This window comes from Bombina bombina, chromosome 2 (assembly GCF_027579735.1).
Source record: "Bombina bombina isolate aBomBom1 chromosome 2, aBomBom1.pri, whole genome shotgun sequence".
Taxonomy (NCBI): Eukaryota; Metazoa; Chordata; class Amphibia; order Anura; family Bombinatoridae; genus Bombina; species Bombina bombina.
In genome coordinates, this window is record NC_069500.1 from 490147358 (window position 1) to 490171836 (window position 24479).

The 24479-nt window shown below is 39.1% G+C and overlaps 1 protein-coding gene across 1 annotated transcript; it reads right to left on the bottom strand.

The window, feature by feature from the left end:
* Positions 1-6230: 6230 nt before the first annotated feature.
* LIF (LIF interleukin 6 family cytokine) lies at positions 6231-23731 on the bottom strand. The gene is made up of 3 exons (XM_053699839.1): positions 23716-23731; positions 8747-8934; positions 6231-6674 (listed from the first exon to the last, which is right to left on the bottom strand). Exons 1-3 carry the CDS (start codon positions 23729-23731, stop codon positions 6231-6233), a joined length of 648 nt encoding a protein of 215 aa, XP_053555814.1.
* Positions 23732-24479: the final 748 nt, after the last annotated feature.

Consider the following 24479-nt stretch of genomic DNA (forward strand, 5'->3'; position numbering starts at 1 on the left):
CGCGAACGCAAAATTTTAGGTTCGCAACATTACTAGATGTAAGTGGAGGTCACAACCAGGAAAACAGTTCAGAGACAAAATCGCTAGCACTTCCATGAGAATAACCAAGCACTTGTCTTGCATCAGCAGGGGCCTTATACCTTCCCCATAGGTCTTGGTGCCAAAACCATTGCAGGGTGACTTCAGACATCTCAGTTACAAACAGGGCTACATTTAGCACACTGTTAAAAGAAGAAACCTGTAGATTCTTTGCACTAAACTTAGATCTCCCCTCTGAAGCCTCTTCAGACACCTGCTCTATCCACCATGCTAAGGGGACGATTTATCAAATGTCGGGCGGACATGATTCGCTGTAGCGAATCATGTCCGCCCGACATCGCTAAATGCTGACAGCATATGCAGTTGGCATTTATCATTGAACAAGCACTTCTGGTAAATGATTGTGCAATACCGCCCCCTGCACATTCACGGCCAATCAGCCAATAGCAGAGGGTGTCAAGCATACCGATCGTATCTGCTTCAGCTGTTTCCAGCGAGCCGGAAGGCTCGCGCAAAATAAGCTGCATCGGCTGCTTGGTAAATCAGCCCCTAAGCCTCTTCTCTTCAGCGCAGCTCTGGACTTCAGCCATGATAACAGATCCCCTCATAGCGTGAGCCTGACTTCTGCCACTAGCCTTCAGATTAGCTCAGCCCCTATCATGCTTAGTTAAGGACCTGGGACCTTGACAATTTTACAAAGTTTGCTAAAATATGGAAGCACGATTTTGCATGTTACTAAAACATGACATGAAACAACATTAGGTACTATATTTAGTATTAAAACTATTAGAAACCAGCTTCACAGGTACACCCTGTAATATCTGGTAATATATGCTGATTATGTAATAGTTAATTGCTGAATGTTTCTGATCTTCCTCATCTGATAAAAGAAGGTGTTGAAAGAAAACTTAAATTTACTTCTATTATCTAGTTTGGTTTGTATTGTTTGTTGAAGGAGCAGCAATGCACTGGTGGGAGCTATCTCAACACATCTGGTGAGCTAACGACAAGAGGAATATATGTGCAGCATCAGCAGCTAGCTCCCAGTAGCACATTGCTGCTCTTTAGCCTACTTAGGTATGCTTTTCAACAAAGCATACCAAAGGAAAGAAACAAATTAGACAATAGAAGTAAATTTGAAAGTGTAAAATTGCTGCACTATCTGACTCATGAAAGTTTATTTTTGACTTTACTGTTCCTTTAAGGCTTACTTACCCTACAACTGAGAAGTTCCTACTCTGATGCTATCCCTCTGCACGCCACTCAGTCACTTTAAAGCCACAGACTGAAGTGCACGCACGAGGGTGGAGAAAACGTTGTTATATTTCCTATCTCCTAACTTATAAATAAGGGGCATATTTATCACGCTCCGTATGGAACTTTATGCCACGTGTTTCGGGCTCGCCGGAAACAGAAGTTATGGCGCAGCGGTCTAAAGACCTCTGCTCCATAACCTGTCCGTCTGCTCTGAGCGACGGACAGAAATCAACCCGATCGAATATGCGAATTTGCAAGGGGCAGCATTGCACCAGCAGTTCACAAGAACTGCTGGTGCAATGATAAATGCAGAGAGCGTATGTTGTCGGCATTTATGGATGTGCAGCGGACATGATCCGCAATATCGGATCATGTCCGGTCGCACATTAATAAATAGGCCCCTATAACTAACTAGTTTGTTTCAAATGTATTAAAGGGACATTAAACTGCTGTGTACAACTACAGCATTATAGCTACTACCTATAATACTAGTGTTTTTTCTCTTGTGCCTTCAGCTCTCTTTAAAGATGTTCTCTTATTTAAACCATTTAGAAGTGTTGGTTAAAGAAGTTCTGCTTTTTTAACATTGGGCACCACCATCTTGAAGTTTAAGTTTTCTTACACCATGTGACCGAAGCAGTGCACACTCACAGATCAGTGATATCGTTGTCTACTTGACAAGCCTTATTGTGCAATTCAGTTGAAAGCGTAGAATACAAAGCCGGAGCTGTATGTTTGCCGGTGGCTGTATTTCTCTATATTTTTTATATATGTTATGTACTTTTTAAATTGAGCACAAAAAACTGCAAACATGTAAAGCCTGTGCTTTCTGTTGTGCATGATAAACCAAAGTGCAGGTACAGCTGTCAAAAAGTCAGTAGCAGCATTGGTCTGTAAAATGTACACTGCTTGTGTCACAGGATGCAGCAATACGTGTTTTACAAGATGGCGGTGCCCAGTATAATGATACAGAGCTTTACCAATTGCTTTTTGTAATGGGTTAAAATAAAAGAACGGCTTTAAAGAGAGCTGCAGGAAAAACAATAACATGAGAAGCAACCAATGTACAATCCAGCAGTTTAACTATAGGTTACATGCTAGTGCAATGCACTACTGGGAGCTAGCAGACATCAATGACAAGAGACAAATGTGTGTAGCCACCAGTCACTAGCTAGCTCTCAGCAATGCATTGCTGCTCCTGAAAAATGTATACTCTTCAACAAAATATATAAAAAGAACAAAGTAAATCTGATAAAGGAAACAAAGTGACAAGTCTTTTAAAATCTCTATCTGAACCAGGAAAGTTTAATTTTGACTTTAATATCCCTTTAGTTTAGAGTGTCAATGCATAAAAATCCATATAATCAGTTGTTATGCCCTGACCACAAGGGTGCACTCTCACTAGAATGCAGTATAATAATAGCAGTGTTTATTATAAACATATTGCAATCATATAAATCAGTAATAAGCTTTCAAGCATGATAATCATTAAACTATAAACGTTACTTTTCTTTGGATTTTGAATAAGGCATTAAGATCATTATTCAAGAATGGGCAGAATAACAGCTACTTCCTGGTATACCATCACCAGACAGCAGATGTGAGAGGTGTTTCTCTCTCTGATGTTGCCCAGAAACTTCTCCCACGATCACTCCTTCCAAGCTAGTCCACCCCCTTTACCAAGTCTAATAATTTAAATAGTTAGTGTAGCAGGCGTATCTAAGTGTTATGCCAATCATATTTCATAGCAATTGTGTTGGTTAAATGAACAGTTTTTCTTAAAAGAAAAAAAAAATCCTTCTCACAGATAATACCTTGCATAGGAATACAACCCCCCTTCTCCTTCTAGATAAGCACTGTATGACTATGAGAACAGACAGCAGAACAGAACAGAGAAATACATATGTAACTTTACCTAAAGGCAATAATCTTAAAGGCAAACGTGCTAAATAAATATATATGCTGAATAAATGTAAACATCCTGTGTGTATATGTTCTCTAATAAGCAAAGGTGTAATATAAACTGCTAACACATTGACTATTGATTAATTAATTGTGTACATAATTGTGAAAAGTTTCCCATCTCTTACACCAGTCTTTATAAATATCAATAAAAAGCATTTGTAAATGTGAACCAGTGCTGTCCTTGAAATCAGTTTCATTCTCACCTTTGTTTCTCAGTTTACTGTGACAGATAATACAATAAATTAGATAATTTGTTGTTTTTTTTATTGAAGAATCAGAAATATTGATTAGGAAAAAGAATATATAAAATTTAAGATTTTCCATTCTAATGCTACTTTAAATTATGAAAATATCTGTAGAAAGTATACTATTATTGCAAAAAATACAAAGATGTACTGACGCCACACCTCTTAACGCTATTTAATTCTATAAAAGATTATAATTCCTTCTTCGATTAGGCACTAATTATCCCTAGACTAGGCAAAGATCCTACCAAAGTAGAGAATAATAGACCAATTTGGTTATTAAATACTGATATTAAAATCTTTGCTAAATTACTGGTGAATAGACTGAATAGTCTTCTACTTGACCACATACGTGGGAATCAGGTAGCCAATGAGGCAAAGGATAACACTATCAGGGCGATATAGTAATTGACAATGCTTCGTCTCATCGAATCTGCTGGTTATTGTGTCAACAGATGTGGAAAAAGCTTTTGATCTCGTTTGTTGGCAGTTTTTTTGGAGGGCTATGCTTTACAAATGGGTCTAGGATATGACTGATCCTTTCCCTATTGCAAAATATCTGTAGAAACCCATTTATTCTGGATCATTATAGATAATAACATGCTGTGTGTCCAATAAGATGAAATTAGCTTTAAAAACCATATTGTATATGTAGATGCTCCACATAATTTCAAAATAAATATTTATTTTAAAAATACAAAGATAAATAAATATTTAAATATTTGAACACTATTTACACATTTTTTTGAACAGAACATTTACATTTAGCAACAAGAAGACCAATTTTCAAACTAAAGATGTTTTTTTTCACATTCACATCGATAGTTATATCACATTCATCAAATAACAACAAAGTTAAGGCTATTTAACTAGCAATAAAACTTTTAACAGTAGTTGGTATCCTATTATAGTATTAAAGGAATAGTCTAGTCAAAATAAAAATGTCATAATTTGTATAGAGTATGCAATTTTAAGCAACTTTCTAATTTACACCTATTATCAATTTTGCTTCTTTCTCTTGGTATCTTTATTTGAAAATGCAAGAATGTAAGCATAGGAGCCGGCCCATTTTTGATTCAGCACCTGGGTAGCACTTTCTGATTGGTGGCTAAATGTATCCACCAATCAGCAAGCGCTACCCAGGTCCTCAACCAAAAATGTGCCAGCTCCTAAGCTTACATTTAAATAAAGATACCAAGCGAACGAAGACAAATTGATAATAGAGTTTATTAGAAAGTTGCTTAAAATTGCTTGCTCAATCTGAATCATGAAAGTTTAATTTTGACTAGACTATCCCTTTAATATATTTTATATAAAGTATGTGTAAATGTAAAATAATATGTGAACAGAACATAAATGCCAGAACAGGCTTTAAAGGGAAATTAAACCCACATTTTTTATTTCATGAATAAGATAGAGCATGCAATTTTAAACAGCTTTCCAATTTATGTTCATTATCTAATTTGCTTTGTTCCCTTGCTGTCCTTTGTTGAAAAAAATACCTAACTGACTCTTTTTATTGGCTAGCTAGCTCCCAGTAGTGCATTGTATTAAAACAAAGGATACCAAGGGAACAAAGCAAATTTAATATTATTATTAAATTGGAAAGTTGTTTAAAATTGTTTTCTCTAACTGAATCATGGTAGAAAAAATGTGGGTTTCATATCCCTTTAACTCATGGAAAAATAAGTAAATCATTCCTTTAATATGTATTGAATCCAATGCATCAATGGGGGAAAAAAGATACAAATGTTCTCTTTTCTGCTGGTGAACTTCATCATTACATATAAAAATATTTTATTATAAAAATAATATTAATTACTGTTGTTTAAATACATAAATAATTCACATAGAAAAAAAATGGTCTGTGCATTATTTTGTTAGACACGCTCAAAATTAATAAATAAATAAATAAATATATCAATATAAATAAATACAAAAATAAATACATCTTAGTAACTTTTTGTAGGAGGGATTCTTAAACACATGAATCAACATTCTCCCTAAAACAAATAGTGCATTCTTTTAAACTTCTCCAATAGGACTGCTATCTTTCTTTCAAACAGCCATCCTCAAAGAGAATTATTGTCACAGGTATCTCAAAGGGAGATGGTTAAATAAACTGTAATAAATACAAATAATTACACATTTCATTGTCAAAATGTTTTGGTTTTCACTTCTTCCCTGAGCTTAAGTTGCACAATGGGCTATCACTTGAATGTAATATTATGAATGTTTCTTTGGTTTTAACATTGTATAAATAATCTTAGACATCTTCAATACTTTTGCTCTCAAGACCTGATCCTTTGCAGGAAACACACAAACACTTTCACTGGCACATAAATATTGAGTAGCACCTACTAATAGTTTCATGTTCCTTACATTACTGGGCTATAGCAGAAATCACTTGAGGTGGAAGGAAGTGGTAAACCAAAATGGATTACCTATAGGTAGATACGAGATGTAGTTTTGTTTTAGCTTATTACCCAGCTCTTGTAAATTTGGGTATTATTTGTGCTGGTCTTCCTTTTTAGCGAGGGCTTAGGCAACCCATTTTTTATCCAGAATTCTGAGCCAGTAACCTATAACTATTTTTTATCCGGATTTTTTCCCATAAACTTTTCCTTATAATATGTAGGCTCAAAATATTTGTGATGTTCTTCACAGTGAGAGGAGAGAGCAGGCGTCAATAGACAATACTTTTATCCAATAATAGAACATGGCTCAGTGTCCCATTGTATCCATCCATTCGCCAAACGATGGTGCAAAACTGTCAGCAGCTTCTGAAATGAAATGTTTATAAATTCGTAGGACTTGGCAACCCATCTGCTTTTGTTCAAAAGGATTGCTGGATGGATATTTTCCATAGTAAACATTCACATCAGTTACATGGTACTTTTTGCAGAGGACACAAGAAAGATTGGAGATAATCGCATTAATGGAGCTCAAAGTTCTAGTAAGATTTTTTAGCAAATGATGCTGTTTTGGGTTTAATTGTTTCTGTTGTGTTGTGATGTTGCCCAGTGCAGCAGTCATATATGTGAAGATTTTGAACATTTCAACCAGTTTCTCTTCCTCACTTGCCTTACTGAGATTATACTTGGGAAAGTCACCATAACTTTTATTGCAGACTATATTCAAATTTGGATGAAAACCTTGGCAGTGGACCTTGAAAGAAAAAAAAATACATATTTTAGGGAAACAGTAATATAATTATTAAAAAAAAAAATTTTTATACATTGTATTAAGTTGCGGTTATTTCACATTCTACCACTGTTTTGGTGGTAATTATATCTGAATTACAGCACCGTTTGTAAATTTATCTGAAAAATTAGTCCTCTTATTTAAGATACAGGAAAATCTACACAATTCAATCATCAGATTTAGATCTGAAAACTTTAAAGGGCCAGTGTACAGTAAAATAGTATTTCCAATGACTGTTTTTGTTCTTTGCAACTACAACCCATTAAAATAGATTGAGCTTGCAGGTAAAATCAGATCTCAATGTTTTATCACTATCTGTACACAGAAATGCTTCTTTATCTTATATCTTTCTGTATACGAAAGCCAAATACTTAGACAGAACAATAGAAAATTAACATTATATTGCTATCGCTCCTATACCCTACTGGTAGGGTAATTTCTTATGCTGAATATGTTTATATAACTTGTCAATAGCTTATACTTAAAGGGACACTGAACCCAAAAAATTTCTTTTGTGATTCAGATAGAGCATGCAATTTTAAGCAACTTTCTAATTTACTCCTATTATCATTTTTTTTCATTCTCTTGGTATCTTTATTTGAAATGCAAAAATGTAAGTAGATGTCGGCCCATTTTTGGTGAACAACCTGGGTTGTTCTTGCTGATTGGTGGATACATTCACCGACCAATAAACAAGTGCTGTCCACTGTCTGAACAAAAAAAAAATAGCTTAGATGCCTTCTTTTTCAAATAAAGATAGCAAGAGAATAAAAAAAATTGATAATAGGAGTAAATTAGAAAGTTGCTTAAAATTGCATGCGCTATCTGAAACCCAAAAGAAAAAAATTGGGTTCAGTGTCCCTTTAAAGATACACTAAATAAATCCTAGATAGCATGAGGCATTCAAAGAAAAGAATAGTCTAAGAAATACATGTAGATGTATTTTTTTAAGTTTAATTAGATGTTTAAATATTGACAAAATATGCGTAAAGTTGTAGAGTATATAAAATAATAGAACTGCCATGTTGTAACTTAAGTTACCTTCTCTACTGTGGCCAATTAGGGACAGTTATATAAATAGGTCACTAGAGTGTGCAGCCAATGGCTTTGTGGAATATAAGTGTTCTGCATTTCTAAAAGGAACTGAAAAGCTCACAATTTCAGAATGGAATTACAGAAAAAGGGACAAAATAATTAATTATAATCTATATACGATTTATCATTTAATATTACCATCTCAAAGTATTTAATGTCCCTTTAAGTATAAAAACTTTCAGTATAGCTAGGTTTACCTCAGGCTAAATCAGCTATTTGAAATGCCAAAAAAGGTTAAAGGAGCTATTTGTAAACAATATAATATGCTCGGTCAATTAAATAATAATAACAAAAACCTTCATTAAATTCCATGTAGACTTTTTTAACAACTAGTAAACTTCATAACTGCAATACGACCTAGCCCTGTGTTTTTCAATGTTTTTGCTATGATACACCAGAGACAGATAGTACCCTTAGGCAGAGGTTAATTAATTAAATGCTTCCTGACTTTTCAATGATGTCATCACATACACATTCCCCAATGTCTGGTTGGCTGATTTGGCTGCTAAGTGTAAGAATACAGAATATTAGAGAATAGCAATTGCTTGCAATGTTCATTTATTAATCAGGCACTAAAGAGAGTGCTTGACTGTTTTTTTTTTCTTAAAATATATTATAAGGTACTACATATGTGTAAAAAGCCTGTTAAAAATACTCAAAATAAACTAAATCGGGACTAAACAAAACTGAAAATATATTCAGTATTTAGTAAATTATATTAATGATATATATATATATAAAATTCCTCATATATTGCCAACTTCAGACACTCGTGTCTGGTGGTTGGAAATGACTGATCTATGCTATAATAGGTGTATGTGACAATTAACAAGAGGCCTGTAGTAATAGTTTGTTTAGCTATGTTTCTATTTATCTATATTCTTATGAAAGAAATGCATTTGTTTTGTCTAAAGATGCATTGAACAGAATGGCATACTTACATAGGTGTCATAGAGGGTCCCAGCAGATGAGTTCAGAAGCAGCAATTGTTTCTGGATTTGGTGCCTGATAAGACTGTTGTCACTTTTGCAGTCTGTAATTTTTGTACAGATCTGTCCTGCTAAGTTCAGTGGGATCGCTCCTCCTATCACTACATGCCAGTACTGGAGAAACAGTAGTTGCACAATTCCTATTCACCAGAAAAAAAACAAAACATGTGTTTTAGATTATTCTACTTAAGCACTTTTTTTCCGACATGACAAAAGAGATCTAAAATGTCACTATTGCGTGATTGCTTAAATGATTTGTTTTAGCTTGTGTCATCACAATATTAGCTAGGAAATTGTTATAGCACAGCTTTTCACTTGAACGGCCACCCTGCAGCTTATTATCAAGCCAAAGGATGGTGATTATTTTTAGAAATTATGCAAATAAAAGTAAAACGCTATACAGTGTGTTTATATATATATTATATATATATCTATATATACAACCTTCAAATAATCATTGCTTATGATACATGTAGTTCAATCTTTTGTACCTCTGTTGTTGCAAAGAACCTGGCACACACATAGGGTATCGTTCCCCAATTTTCTGTCTCCTACATCTACAAATCTATCTATTTGTTGCTTGAAAGGGTTAATATAAGATCAAAAGTACTAAACTTTCTGCATAACTAAGACATTATGCTTTATGGGCCAGATTTTGAGTTTAAAGTTGGATAAGCCCTGTATAAGTTTTTTTTCCTATGTTACATGAACATTAAAGAGCTACTAGCACCTTAAAACCTATTTTTTTTTTTTTTTTTTTTTAAAACACAATTCTAATGTAATAGCTGTTTTCTGTATCAATTAGTCATTATCACAGCAGCCTGCTGGGAAAGCATATGATAGTTGGAAGTTAACCCAAGCCTTGGCCACCACAGTCAGCATCACCGTGAGAAGCTTCAGAAAGTACCAGATACATTAGATATTTTAATTTAAAAAAATTGAGGGGACAGGGGAAAAGCACACAATCAGACTACATCCATTACACAATACTTCACTGTCTTATTAAAAAACTATGTGTGTATATGTATGTGTGTGTGTGTATATATATGTGTGTGTGTATATATATATATATATATATATGTGTGTGTGTGTGTGTGTGTATTATACAAGAAACTATTCTAGGGATAGAGCAGACTACACATACACAAACTCCCCTGTACAAACATTTTAAAATTGTAATAAAATAGTACAGTTAGCAATACATTGACGTATACCATTGTAGAGACTTGTACTAAACACTTTTTTGAGAGTTCAAAACTGTCCACTAAAAGTTTAGTTTTAAATTCTTGCACTTCTCAGTATTTAACTATTACATTCTTGGGTTAAAAAAAAAAAAAAAAGTAGTACTTGGAAGTTGTCCATTTCTTTAATGGATAAGCAACATAAAAAAGTATGCTGCAGCCAGTTACTTCTGCCAAAGAGAATCAAACATATAATTACATATTTTACATTCCATCAAAAATGTTTGGTATGTCATTTTGTGACAGTTCCCAGAAACAGAGTTAAAGTTCTATTACTATTGCAGTAGCGAGTGATCTTTGCAAAGAACTGAAAAGCACCAATAAAAAAGTATATACCTGTTAAAACCTTCATGCTACACGTGTTCACAAATTCCTTTGGGGCAGTCAGTTCTATAGCTGGTAGCTGTAAAGTATCTTACTGAAAATTATGCAAAGCCTTGACTTTTATAGTAAGGAATGAATGTAAAAAAAAAACTTCACTTGAGCCAATCAGCAAACAGGAAGCTAACACAGGAAAATTTGATTTTTTTTTTTCCCTTGAACAGCCGTCATCAAAAGTTGTGGTTTTTTTTTCTAGTCATTAACCATTTAAATGAAAATGCATCTTGGACAGCTGCAAGCTTAAAACATTTTATATTCTGTAAAAGAGTGACAGAAAAAATGAGTCGCTGTTTGGCTCATAATACCCATAGTGAGTCTCCAAAAACCCCAAAGAAAGTGATCCAAAGTGTGTTAAAAGGTGAGAGCTGAGTCACACAACTTTCTCTCTGAATCAGCTCTCATGGGCTTATAGAAGTGAGACTCTGGGGAGTAGAGAAGGACTGTAACAAAGTGATGAGAGAAGAGAGGTTTCAGGTCATTTTCTAAATGAGTGAATGGGAAATCTATCCATAGTATGACTAATAAAGGTTACAGTGTGTGATCACAAAAGGGTAAAATGTTGGCTAGGGATTTTAGTTTAACATATATAACAAAACCATACACATTTTTACCCAGACAAACTTCTATAAACATTAGGGTCATGCCCACGTAAAACGCAAGACATAGACATTACACAAATAGATTTTAATCAGATGAATTATCTACTGCTCATAGACATTTTTGTTTAGTGAAGGATGCAGTGTTCATGCTTTCCAGTTGTCAGTAAATCTGCACAGCAGAAGCTACTTTAACAGGTATCTTTCTGGCTGCCTGTGGTACTTACCTGTGACAGCATAAGGGCCCCTCCAAGAAGTATAATTATAGGAACCAAAATCTATAAATTAAGAACAGATTAATGGGAATGAAGCCAACAGGAACTGTCAAATGTTAGGAAGATACGTGTGTATGTGCATGGATGGAAAATGTAGAACCTTTCCTTCTATGACATTTAAATTATACATTAGTCTTGGACTAGTGGGAATTTCCAGCGTATGCATGTATTTATGTGTGTGTATGTATACATGTATTTATGTATGGGTGTGTATGTATACATGTATTTATGTATGTGTGTGTGTATGTATACATGTATTTATGTATGTGTGTGTGTGTATATATACATGTATTTATGTATGTGTGTGTATGTATACATGTATTTATATATGTGTGTATGTATACATGTATTTATTTATATATGTGTGTGTATGTATGCATGTATTTATGTATGTGTGTGCATGTATACATGTATTTATGTATGTGTGTGTATGTATACATGTATTTATATATGTGTGTATGTATACATGTATTTATGTGTGTGTGTATGTATACATGTATTTATATATGTGTGTATGTATACATGTATTTATTTATATATGTGTGTGTATGTATGCATGTATTTATGTATGTGTGTGCATGTATACATGTATTTATGTATGTGTGTGTATGTATACATGTATTTATATATGTGTGTATGTATACATGTATTTATGTGTGTGTGTATGTATACATGTATTTATGTATGTGTGTGTGTATGTATACATGTATTTATGTATGTGTGTGTGTATGTATACATGTATGTATGTATGTGACATATGTGTGTGTATGTATGCATGTATTTATGTATGTGTGTGTATGTATACATGTATTTATGTATGTGTGTGTATGTATACATGTATTTATGTATGTGTGTGTGTATGTATACATGTATTTATGTATGTGTGTGTATGTATACATGTATTTATGTATGTGTGTATGTATACATGTATTTATGTATGTGTGTGTGTGTATGTAGGCATGTATTTATGTATGTGTGTGTATGTATACATGTATTTATGTATGTGTGTGTATGTATACATGTATTTATGTATGTGTGTGTGTATGTAGGCATGTATTTATTTATGTATGTGTGTGTGTATGTATACATGTATTTATGTATGTGTGTGTATGTATACATGTATTTATGTATGTGTGTGTATGTATACATGTATTTATGTATGTGTGTGTGTATGTAGGCATGTATTTATTTATGTATGTGTGTGTGTATGTATACATGTATTTATGTATGTGTGTGTATGTATACATGTATTTATGTATGTGTGTGACATGTTTCTGAATGAAATTTTCTCCTTTAATACATCCACAATTAAAACTCAGCCATCCATATATTTATGCTCTTTATTCTCAGGTGCACGAGTACATGCAATGTTTAGACCATCACAAAAGTCCCAGTAAGGGCTGAAACATTAGCTGTACTAATGCACTCAAGGTGTATATATATATACTGTATATTCCATCAAATTGGTCAGTATTGCTTCAGACTTGAAAAAGGAAGACACTCTTCTGAAAGCTTGTCATCTTATAAATGTATAGTTAGTCCAATAAAAAAATCAATGCAATACTCTTGTTATTTTGATATCTAAATCTCTGGAATTACATGGCTACTCCAATCAACATATATATATATATATATATATATACATATATAAATAAAGGAACCAAAGAGAGCACTTGCCATAAATTAAAGAATATATTTAATCCAAAGTGTTGTATACAAAACTTTGGATTAAATATATTCATTAAATATATTAAATATATTCTTTAAATATATTATTAAATATATTCACTAAATATATTCTTTAATTTATGGCGAGTGCTCTCTTTGGATCTTTTATTTGTATATAATGTGGGATGCACCCCAGCTTTATGGAGTATAGCGAGTGCTGGACTTTTTGTACTTTTATATATATATATATATATATATATATATATATATATACACAAGAGTAGAAAAATATCACTATGGTTTACTGGTCAAGGGTTAAAAGCTCCAAAGCTACTAGCCCAGAGGAATGAAGTTACTAGTCCACTCAATGTTAAAGATAGGAAAAATTAAAATTTCTAAGTCATCTGATGTAATTTCTAAGTTGTCCTGGACTAGTGGACCACTGGAAATTTCAAATATATATATATATATACATATATACACATATATATATATATATATATATATATACACAGACATATATATATATATATATATATATATAGAAACACACACATATATATAGATGTATGGATATATATATATATATATTTATATATAAACCATATATACATACACAGCCATATGTACACATACACAAAGCCATATATGCACATACACAGCCATATATATATATATATATATTTATATATATATATATATATATATACACACACACACAGCCATATATACACATACACAGCCATATATACACATACATACACACACACACAGCCATATATACACATACACAGCCATGCACACACGCAGCCATACACACACGCACACAGCCATACACACACAGAGCCATACACACACACAGCCATGTATACGCATACACAGTCATACACACACACAGCCATATATATATATACACACACAGCCATACACACACACAGCTATATACACATTGAGCCAGATACACACACACAGCCATATATACACATACACAGCTATATATACACGCACAGCTATATACACACAGAGCCATACACACACACACACACACATGCACAGCCATATATACACATACACAGCCATACACACACACACATACACAGACATATAAACACACACACAGCCATATATACACATACACAGCCATACACACACACACACATACACAGACATATAAACACACACACAGACATATATACACATACACAGCCATACACACCACACAGCTATATATATATATATATATATATATATATATATATATACACACACACACAACCATACACACACAGCCATATACACACTGAGCAATATACACACAGCCATATATACACATACAGAGCTATATATACACACACACATTGCCAGAGGCGTAACTAGAAACCACAGGGCCCAGGTGCAAGAATCTAAGACGGGGCCCCCCCACCACCCCTCCCTCCTCCAAAAAAAGGTGAATATAATACATTTTGTTTTTTTTTTTTACATTTAACACAGAAAAAAATGTGAATCAGATTACATGTCTGCAAAAGGAGGTACCCTGTGCCACAGTCTGTGAGATGGTCTGACCCCCTATTACTGTATATATATATATATATATATATATATATAGTGACACTATTTAACCCCCTCAGTACTGTATATAGTAAGTTAGTGACACAGCCTGTTAACTGCCGGTGAGATGGCTGGCCTGACCCTACCCACCCAGTACTTTATAAAGTGACTACAGTAGTCAGTGACATGGTCCACCCCCCCATGCTGTATATAGTGGTACTGTATAGTGACACTGTTTACCCCCTGCCCGCCCATGCTGTAGTAACAAGGTCTGTAATTTGCTGGTTCCACAAAGATACACAAACACACATACATACACATACATACATGCATAAATACACACACAGTCACATACATACACACACACACACCATACACACACACATAAACACTAATGGGTAAAACAGAAACACTAACCCCTGTAGTCATGTCACACTCATGATATCAGTGCAGGTAGTGGTAGGTTCACGTTTTTTATTAAAACATTTTTTTTATTTTTTTTTAAGCTGGGCCCCCACCCTCAGGGGCCCAGTCGCACCTGCGACCTGTGCACCCCCTGTAGTTTCGCCCCTGCACATTGCCAAATATACACACACAGAGCCTTTTTTTTACACGCATATACTCACTTATCCAAAAGAGAAACAGTTGAGGGTCAAATACTATAGCTGAGAAACTCAGCAATGCATCACTATACAATGCACTGCTAACTGTTTTAGAAGTGGAATTTTAGAATATTTAGTCTATAGCACATTTAAATCTGAATAAAGTACAATGGTTTGTTTTATGTATTTCATTTCTCCCCATTCGGAAATACCTACCAAAGCCTGGCATTCTTTCTATCTGTTCAGGACAGTTACATTGTGCAGACCTAGTTTCCTTCAGAAAAAAAATCCCTAGTTCATGCATTTTAAGATCAGTGCTGTGGAGGCATGCCTAGGCAAAGCTCATATATTAGATTACTTGCAATTTTCCAGGGAAATGATAATGACATTTTGAACCAGACTTTCAGAAACAACATAAGGAATTTTGAGTGTTACAGTTCTTGTCTAACTAACGTGTTTATGAACTCCAGGTGGAGAGTTATTGACATTATTATTTTAAGCAGGTAAAAGGAGTAAACTGAACATCCAAGTGTCTGTATGGAACACAAGGCAATCTGTGACTTCTAGTATCATATCAAAATGTGACACTAGAGAATTACTTAGTAAATTCAGTTTGTCTTTTTTTTTTTTCCTTTTTATTTTTAAACCAGCATTATTGAAACACACCTACTGGATGGCATTCCATGCATGCACCAAATTTCTGTATCTTGTGTGCTCCAAGTTTCTTCTCTTGTTCATATACTTGTATTATCAGTGTTATTTATTTGGAAATTCCTTTGGATAGCAAGTGTAATTACTAAATTTGTAATTTAAAAAAAAAAAACATTCCATACCATCAGAGTTGTCAAGTCTCAATATGAGATGGTGTGACACACTCCTTGGGGTCTGTTCACTGTCTCACACTACACAAAGTAGTGTGTATATATATATATATATATATATATATAATGTTTGGATACATAATTAATATCTTTACTTAAATCTGATTTTGTGTAATTTAAATGCAAAATAATTTATATTTATCTAAATTATATTAAAGGGACATGAAACCCAAAAATGTTCTCTTGGTATTCTTTTCTAAAGGAACAGTAATCAGTGGCGTATTTAGATTTTGTGCTGCCTTAGGCTCACAAAATTCTGCTCCCCCCCCCCCCCCCCACACACACACACACCCTAGGTTTTAGGCTTTTCTTCAACCATTTTTTGGTCAGGTCAGGGTATAATTTGACTTTTGTTTAGAAAATGTTCACCCCAGGACGTGTATGTGTATGGCTCAATTATTTATATAAGGGACAGACTAGGTATAATATCCACATCATGGGCTCCATGTACTAAGCAGTCAGCGAGCTACCCGCAACAAATCTCGCGTCAAAACTCGCAAACTGATATGTACAAAGTCGTCAACTATGTTCAAACTCGCATCTTTAAAATTGCGAGCGTACTTATCCGCCAAACCTCGCTACCTCTCCATTTTTCACTGTAATTAGACACATTTGACCACCAACTCGCCAAAAACGAATGTACTAAAAAATCTATTTGTCCGCTCGCTACAATTTCCGCTCCCACCTCGTTATTTTTGCCTCGCCACCTTTTAGGTGGCGGGCAAGGTACAAAACAATAGGAAAGTCAATCTAGACGCCAGTCTAGACATATATAAAAGGCAGTAATATCAGCATTGTACAGCATAACTGGCGTCTAATTTGTCTCTCATTTCCATGTACATAAATTGCGCCAAATTTGTCGACTGTAATTAAAGAGTAATCTATATTTTAAATTTGTATTGTATAGTTGTCAATCTTTATAATTATTTTTATATTAATATTTATATATTATCAGATCCAGATGAAGCCATATCCAAATTGTAAATAAATATTACAAAAATAACGCTCTGTTATCACTCTTCAAAAAATTTGGAACAATAATAAAGTTGTTTAGATAAGTTGAACTTTTATAGGAGCAAAATTCTATTCCCGCGACTACTATGATGTTCGTGACACCTTGCATGTCACGTGTTAATAATTGGCCAGACAATTCAACTGAAAGTTAAGTACATCAGCTTAGTCGCGGCGAGCGAGGCGTCAAATTTATCAATAATCCGCCACTGCTCGCGGCGGGCTAGACTTGTCTATTTATTGGGGGATTATTAGTACATAGTGACAGCAGACACCATTTCGCCCGCGGCGAGTAACGGCGAGTTTATCCGCGTCTAAAATGACGGATGAATTGACGGCTTAGTACATGGAGCCCCATGTGTGAATTAGATGCTGCAACACCTGAAAACTGATATCAGAACCACTTGAAAGCAAACAATACATAGAATGTACAAAATAAATCAAACATTCCAAAATGCATAAACTAATAAGAAAGTCTATGCACAAAAACCAAGTGACCGGTCACTGACAATATTAGCACCAAATAATGAGAGTGCACAGAGAGCTGCAGAATACAGCTGGCATAAAGGACACAGATAAAGTCAGCTACACCCCATCTGAAACCTGGACTCCCCGGAACACACCATGGAGGTGAAGCCAGGAAAGATAATAACGAGGATCTAAGCTTTCAATCTCTGGTCTAATGCGCAGGATAGACTAAGCATAAATTAGGGACAACGATACAGCAATAGAATAAACAAGAGATGAAGCCGAGTACACTATACCTCTACTATCCCTAGGACTCCCTCCCTTGAAATAACCAAAGGAGCTATACCTGGGTAGTAAACATACTTGGGGATCTAGGTGTCTCAGTTTTCTCTAATTTATGCAAACATATAAGCAATCAGTAACTTAGACAGAATGTCCTAGGGATAGTAGGGGTGTAGTGTACTCGGCTTCATCTCTCGTTTATTCTATTGCTGTCTCGTTGTCCCTAATTTATGCTTAGTCTATCCTGCGCATTAGACCAGAGATTGAAAGTTTAGATCCCTGTTACTATCTATCCTGTCTACACCTCCATCCATGGTGTGTTCTGGGGGGTCCAGGTTTCAGATGAGGACAGGCGCAGGCCTCAAGCCTAACGTGTCGTGCACATACACCAGACTAGCACTTGCGGTTATAACTTCCTGCTTACCTGGTGGCATCAGCCACATTCCTAACAAAGAGGGAAGAGTTGGGTGGACTGGCCGCGAATATCTAGACATGACGCGGCAGGAGCCGGACAGCTGTGAATCTCAGACAGGACTATCATGATATTGGTTTCAGTCTGAATCCAGCGGAGGTGTAAGAGGGCGGTGCGTCTGGCCTCAAGGAGGCGACGGTGGGTATGAGATGAGGGCCCGGTAGCCATATTTGGTTTTGGCAAAGCTTGAAACGGTTGTAGCATGCACTTTCAAGTTATTTTTTATTTGTTTTAATGACCGCATATTCAGTGCAGCCATGGCAAGTGCTGCCCCCCAAAATCTGTCGCTCTAGGCACTGGCCTTGTTGGCCTATGCCTTAACACGCCCCTGACAGTAATGCATTACTGGGAGCTAGCTGAAAGCCAATAGCAAGAGGCATATTTGTGCAGCCACCAATCAGCAACTTCTGAGTCTAGCTAGGTATACTTTTCAGCAAAGGATACAAATAGAACAAAGCAAATTAGATAATTTAAAAAATGGAAGTTATTTAAAATTGCATACTATATTTGAATCATGAAGGAAAAATGTTGAGTTTCATGTCTCTTTAAATAAGAATAATCAGAATTAACACATATTTACTCTTTAAAATAAAAATAAAATAAAAAAACTGGTAAGCCCAGATACCCTCTTTATTTGATCATGCTTTGAAAGATATTTTTATTACATTGTTTTATAGAGGCTGGGCATTAACATCTGAATGTGACTGTAGAAAAACAGAGCAAAAGGATAAAATTAACATTGATAAAGGGAGAGTGTACTGTAATATTGTTTTCCCTTAAAGGGACATGAAACCAAATTTTTTTTCTTTCATGATCAGTTAGAGAATGCAATTTTAAACAACATTCCAATGTATCAAATGTACTTATTCTCTTGCTATCATTTGTTAAAGAAGCATCAATGCATTACTGGAAGCAAGCTGTACACATTGGGTGAGCTAATAGCATGAGGCATATAAGTGCAACCACCAATCAGCAGCTACTGAGCCGAACTATGTATCCTTTTCAACTAAAGGATACCAAGAGAACAAAACAAATTAGATAATAGCAGTAAACTGGAAAGTTGTTTATTATTACATGCTCTCTCTAAATCATGAAAGAATAAAAATTGGGTTTAATTTTCCTTTAATTTCATTACAATGACTTGTTATACCTGCTGCATTGTTTAAAATCTATGGGTAACTAGCGCTGCGGAATCTGTTGGCGCTCTACAAATAACCGATAATAATAATAAAAAATAATTGCCCTTTATGTATATGTTATTATATCAGCCATCCTATTATATAAAAGGCCAAGTGTGTTTGTCCGAAGCTGTCATGCGCAGTAGAGACAGCACGAGGACAAACACACCTGGCCTTTGAGTCCCTACCTGATCCAGATCTGCGGCAGAAGTGGGCGTGGCCGGACATTGGGGGGCGTGGTCGGTCGTGGAGGACCGTGAAAGGGGCGTGGCCGGGCTCGGTTGCTCACGCAAGATAGAGGGGATAGAGAGAGAGAGGGAGACAGAGAGAGAGGGAGAGAGAGAGAGCACAAAAGAGAGGGGGAGAGAGAGAGCACAAAAGAGAGGGGGGAGAGAGAGAGCACAAAAGAGGGGGGGGGGGAGAGCACAAAAGAGAGGGGGGGAGCACAAAAGAGAGGGGGGGAGAGAGCACAAAAGAGAGGGGGGGGAGAGCACAAAAGAAAGGGGGGGAAAGAGCACAAAAGAGAGGGGGGGAGAGCACAAAAGAAAGGGGGGGAAAGAGCACAAAAGAGAGGGGGGAGAGCACAAAAGAGAGGGGGGGGAGAGCACAAAAGAGAGGGGGGGAGAGAGCACAAAAAAGAGGGGGGAGAGAGCACAAAAGAGAGGGGAGGAGAGAGCACAAAAGAGAGGGGGGAGAGAGCACAAAAGGGGGGGGGAGAGCACAAAAGAGAGGGGGGAGAGAGCACAAAAGAGAGGGGGGGAGAGAGCGTAAAAGAGAGGGGGGAGAGAGAGCGCAAAAGAGAGGGGGGAGAGAGAGCGCAAAAGAGAGGGGAGAGAGCGCAAAAGAGAGGGGGAGAGAGCGCAAAAGAGGGGGGAGAGAGCGCAAAAGAGAGGGGGAGAGAGAATGCAAAAAAAAGGGGGGGAGAGCGCAAAAGAGAGGGGGGAGAGAGCGCAAAAGAGAGGGGGGAGATGCACAAAAGAGAGGGGGAGAGAGAGAGCACAAAAGAGAGGGGGAGAGAGAGAGCACAAAAGAGAGGGGGGGAAAGAGAGAGCGCAAAAGAGAGGGGGGAGAGAGAGGGGGTAAGGAGGGCGCAAAAGAGAGGGGGAAGAGAGAGAGCGCAAAAGAGAGGGGGAGAGAGAGAGCGCAAAAGAGAGGGGAGAGAGAGAAAGCGCAAAAGAGAGGGGGAGAGAGAGAGCAAAAGTGAGGGAGAGAGAGAGAGAGAGCAGAAGAAGGGGGATAAAGAGAGGGAGAGAGACAGCAAAAGAGAGGGGGAGAGCGCAAAAGAGAGGGGGGAGAGAGAGTGCAAAAGAGAGGGGGGAGAAAGAGAGCACAAAAGAGAGGGGGGAAGAGTGCAAAAGAGAGGGGGAGAGAGCGCAAAAGAGAGGGGGGAGAGAGAGTGCAAAAGAGAGGGGGGAGAGAGAATGCAAAAGAGAGGGGGGGAGAGAGCGCAAAAGAGAGGGGAGAGAGAGAGCGCAAAAGAGAGGGGAGAGAGAGGGGGGAAGGGAGCGCAAGGGGTGGGATCGCTGTACTGCAAAAAATGGCCCGTGTGAACGGGCTTTAGGACTAGTTTGTAAATAATTTAATACACACCAGCAGGTAAAATAGATCACTGAGAAGACATTAAAGGGACATGATTCAGACAGAGCTCCCATTTCTGTTATCAAATTTGCATCATTCTCATTGTATTCTTTCAAGTCTGGAGCGCTACATGGCAGAAAAAATAGTGCTTTTGCAAATGTATAACATTCTTGAAAAACTGCTGCGATTTAGTACTGTAGACACATGCATGTTCCTGAGCTCACCTCCCTGCATGCTCGTGCAAGCTCCATGAGCTTACCTCCCTGCTTTCCAACAAAGGATATCAAGAGAATGAAGATAATGTGATAATATAACTAAATTGGAAAGTTGTTTAAAACTGCATGCTCTTTATGAATGGGAAAAAAATGGGTTTCATGTTCCTTTAAGGAGAGAAAAATCAAAGTACACTGTCCCTTTAAACAAAAAATCACATGTAAATGAAAGGTGGTAGGAAATGCTATGTCACTTACAGCACATCTCTCTCAGTGATGCAGTCTGTAGGCAGATTTGTGAGGCTGTCAGTTCTGCAGCTCACCTGAAGTATGTTCATCCTATATTATAAAAGACAAGTGTTTGTCTGAAGCCGTCATGCGCAGTTCAGACAAACACTTGGCCTTAGATTCTATTCTCGCGCACCTCGGCATAGCTGACAGCTGACAGATTGGGAGCGCGAGGTACACAGCATACAAGCAGCTGTGAGATAGGGAGCGCGAGCTACTCAACAGCTGTGAGGTCTGCTGCGTGAGAAGCGGCAACGCGCTCCCCAGACCTCACAGCTGTTTGTGGCCGACGGGAGTGTCGCGAGGGGCGTGGCCGGGCGTCGCGAGGGGCGTGGCCGGGCGTCGCGAGGGGCGTGGCCGGGTGGGTGTTGCCGCGATGGGGCGTGGCTGGGCGGGGTCCCGCGAAGACAGAGCCACGCCCCTCGCGGCGCCCGGCCACGCCCCTCGCGACACTCCCGTCGGCCACAAACAGCTGTGAGGCAGAGAGCCAAAGAGAAGGGGGGGGGCAGAGAGCCAAAGAGAAGGGGGGGGCAGAGAGCCAAAGAGAAGGGGGGGGGGCAGAGAGCCAAAGAGAAGGGGGGGGGCAGAGAGCCAAAGAGAAGGGGGGGGGCAGAGAGCCAAAGAGAAGGGGGGGGGCAGAGAGCCAAAGAGAAGGGGGGGCAGAGAGCCAAAGAGAGGGGGGGCAGAGAGCCAAAGAGAAGGGGGGGGCAGAGAGCCAAAGAGAAGGGGGGGGCAGAGAGCCAAAGAGAAGGGGGGGGCAGAGAGCCAAAGAGAAGGGGGGGGCAGAGAGCCAAAGAAAAGGGGGGGCAGAGAGCCAAAGAGAAGGGGGGGGCAGAGAGCCAAAGAGAAGGGGGGGGGGGCAGAGAGCCAAAGAGAAGGGGGGGGCAGAGAGCCAAAGAGAAGGGGGGGCAGAGAGCCAAAGAGAAGGGGGGGGGGGGCAGAGAGCCAAAGAGAAGGGGAGGGGCAGAGAGCCAAAGAGAAGGGGGGGGCAGAGAGCCAAAGAGAAGGCGGGGGAAGAGAGCCAAAGAGAAGGGGGGGAAGAGAGCCAAAGAGAAGGGGGGGAGAGCCAAAGAGAAGGGGGGGAGAGCCAAAGAGGGGGGAGAGAGAGAGCCAAAGAGGAAAAAGAGCCAAAAAGGAGAGAGAGCCAAAGAGGGGGGAGAGAGAGCCAAAGAGGGGGGAGAGAGAGCCAAAGAGGGGGGGGGGGGAGAGCCAAAGGGGGGGGGAGAGAGCTAAAGGGGGGGAGAGCCAAAGAGGGGGGGAGAGAGAGAGCCAAAGAGGAAAGAGAGCCAAAGAGAGAGACAAAGAGGGGGGAGAGAGAGCCAAAGAGGGGGGGGCAGAGCCAAAGAGGGGGGGGGAGAGCCAAAGAGGGGGGGGAGAGCCAAAGAGGGGGGGAGAGCCAAAGAGGGGGGGAGAGCGCCAAAGAGGGGGGGAGAGAACAAAAGAGGGGGGAGAGAGCCAAAGAGGGGGGAGAGAGCCAAAGAGGGGAGGGGAGAGCAAAAGAGGGGGGGGGCAAAGGGGAGGGGAGAGCCAAAGAGGGGGGAGAGAGAGAGCCAAAGAGGAGAGAGAGCCAAAGAGGGGGGAGAGAGAGCCAAAGAGGGGGGAGAGAGAGCCAAAGAGGGGGGAGAGAAAGCCAAAGAGGGGGGGAGAGAGAGCCAAAGAGGGGAGAGAGAGAGCCAAAGGGGGGGGGGGAGCCAAAGAGGGGAGAGAGAGAGCCAAAGAGGAGAGAGAGCAAAAGAGGGGAGAGAGCCAAAGAGGGGGGGGGAGAGCCAAAGAGGGGGGGGAGAGCCAAAGAGGGGGGGGAGCCAAAGAGGGGGGGGGGAGAGCCAAAGAGGGGGGGGGAGAGAGCAAAAGAAAGGATGGAGAGAGCCAAAGAGGGGAGAGAGAGAGAGCAAAAGAGGGGAGAGAGAGAGCAAAAGAGGGGAGAGAGAGAGCAAAAGAGGGGAGAGAGAGAACAAAGGAGAGGGGGGAGAGAAAGCAAAAGAGAGGGGGGAAAGAAAGCAAAAGAGAGGGGGAAGAGAGAGCAAAAGAAAGGGGGGAGAGAGCAAGGGGTGGGACCGCTGTTCTGAAAAAATGGCCCGTGTACACGGGCTTTAGTACTATCATATTTATATATTTATAACTGTTTAAAAAATGTGAAGAGAGAATAATTTCATAGAGGGTTCAACAAATAAAATAAAATTCAGCGATCAAATGTTTCCTATAAAAAAAAAATATAATCCTTTCTTTGATCATAGCTTTACCTTGATATAAAGCCATGCCACACTCTTCTGACAGGGATTGTCCTGCTAATAGACAGAGCAGGTGTAAAATATCGGACAGTCTTTTATTTGTCCCGCGAAGACAGAGCCACGCCCCTCGCGGCGCCCGGCCACGCCCCTCGCGACACTCCCGTCGGCCACAAACAGCTGTGAGGCAGAGAGCCAAAGAGAAGGGGGGGGGGGCAGAGAGCCAAAGAGAAGGGGGGGCAGAGAGCCAAAGAGAAGGGGGGGGGCAGAGAGCCAAAGAGAAGGGGGGGGGCAGAGAGCCAAAGAGAAGGGGGGGGCAGAGAGCCAAAGAGAAGGGGGGGGGGCAGAGAGCCAAAGAGAAGGGGGGGCAGAGAGCCAAAGAGAGGGGGGGGGCAGAGAGCCAAAGAGAAGGGGGGGGCAGAGAGCCAAAGAGAAGGGGGGGGCAGAGAGCCAAAGAGAAGGGGGGGGGCAGAGAGCCAAAGAGAAGGGGGGGGCAGAGAGCCAAAGAAAAGGGGGGGCAGAGAGCCAAAGAGAAGGGGGGGGCAGAGAGCCAAAGAGAAGGGGGGGGGCAGAGAGCCAAAGAGAAGGGGGGGGGCAGAGAGCCAAAGAGAAGGGGGGGGCAGAGAGCCAAAGAGAAGGGGGGGGGCAGAGAGCCAAAGAGAAGGGGAGGGGCAGAGAGCCAAAGAGAAGGGGGGGGCAGAGAGCCAAAGAGAAGGCGGGGGAAGAGAGCCAAAGAGAAGGGGGGGAAGAGAGCCAAAGAGAAGGGGGGGAGAGCCAAA

Bases quoted from the DNA above. Each gene is read 5' to 3' on its own strand.
- LIF (XM_053699839.1), bottom strand. The intron at 6,675-8,746 runs GTAAGTATGCCA...TTTTCTTTCAAG, and splicing joins GGACCCTCTATGACACCTAT to GTCCACTGCCAAGGTTTTCA.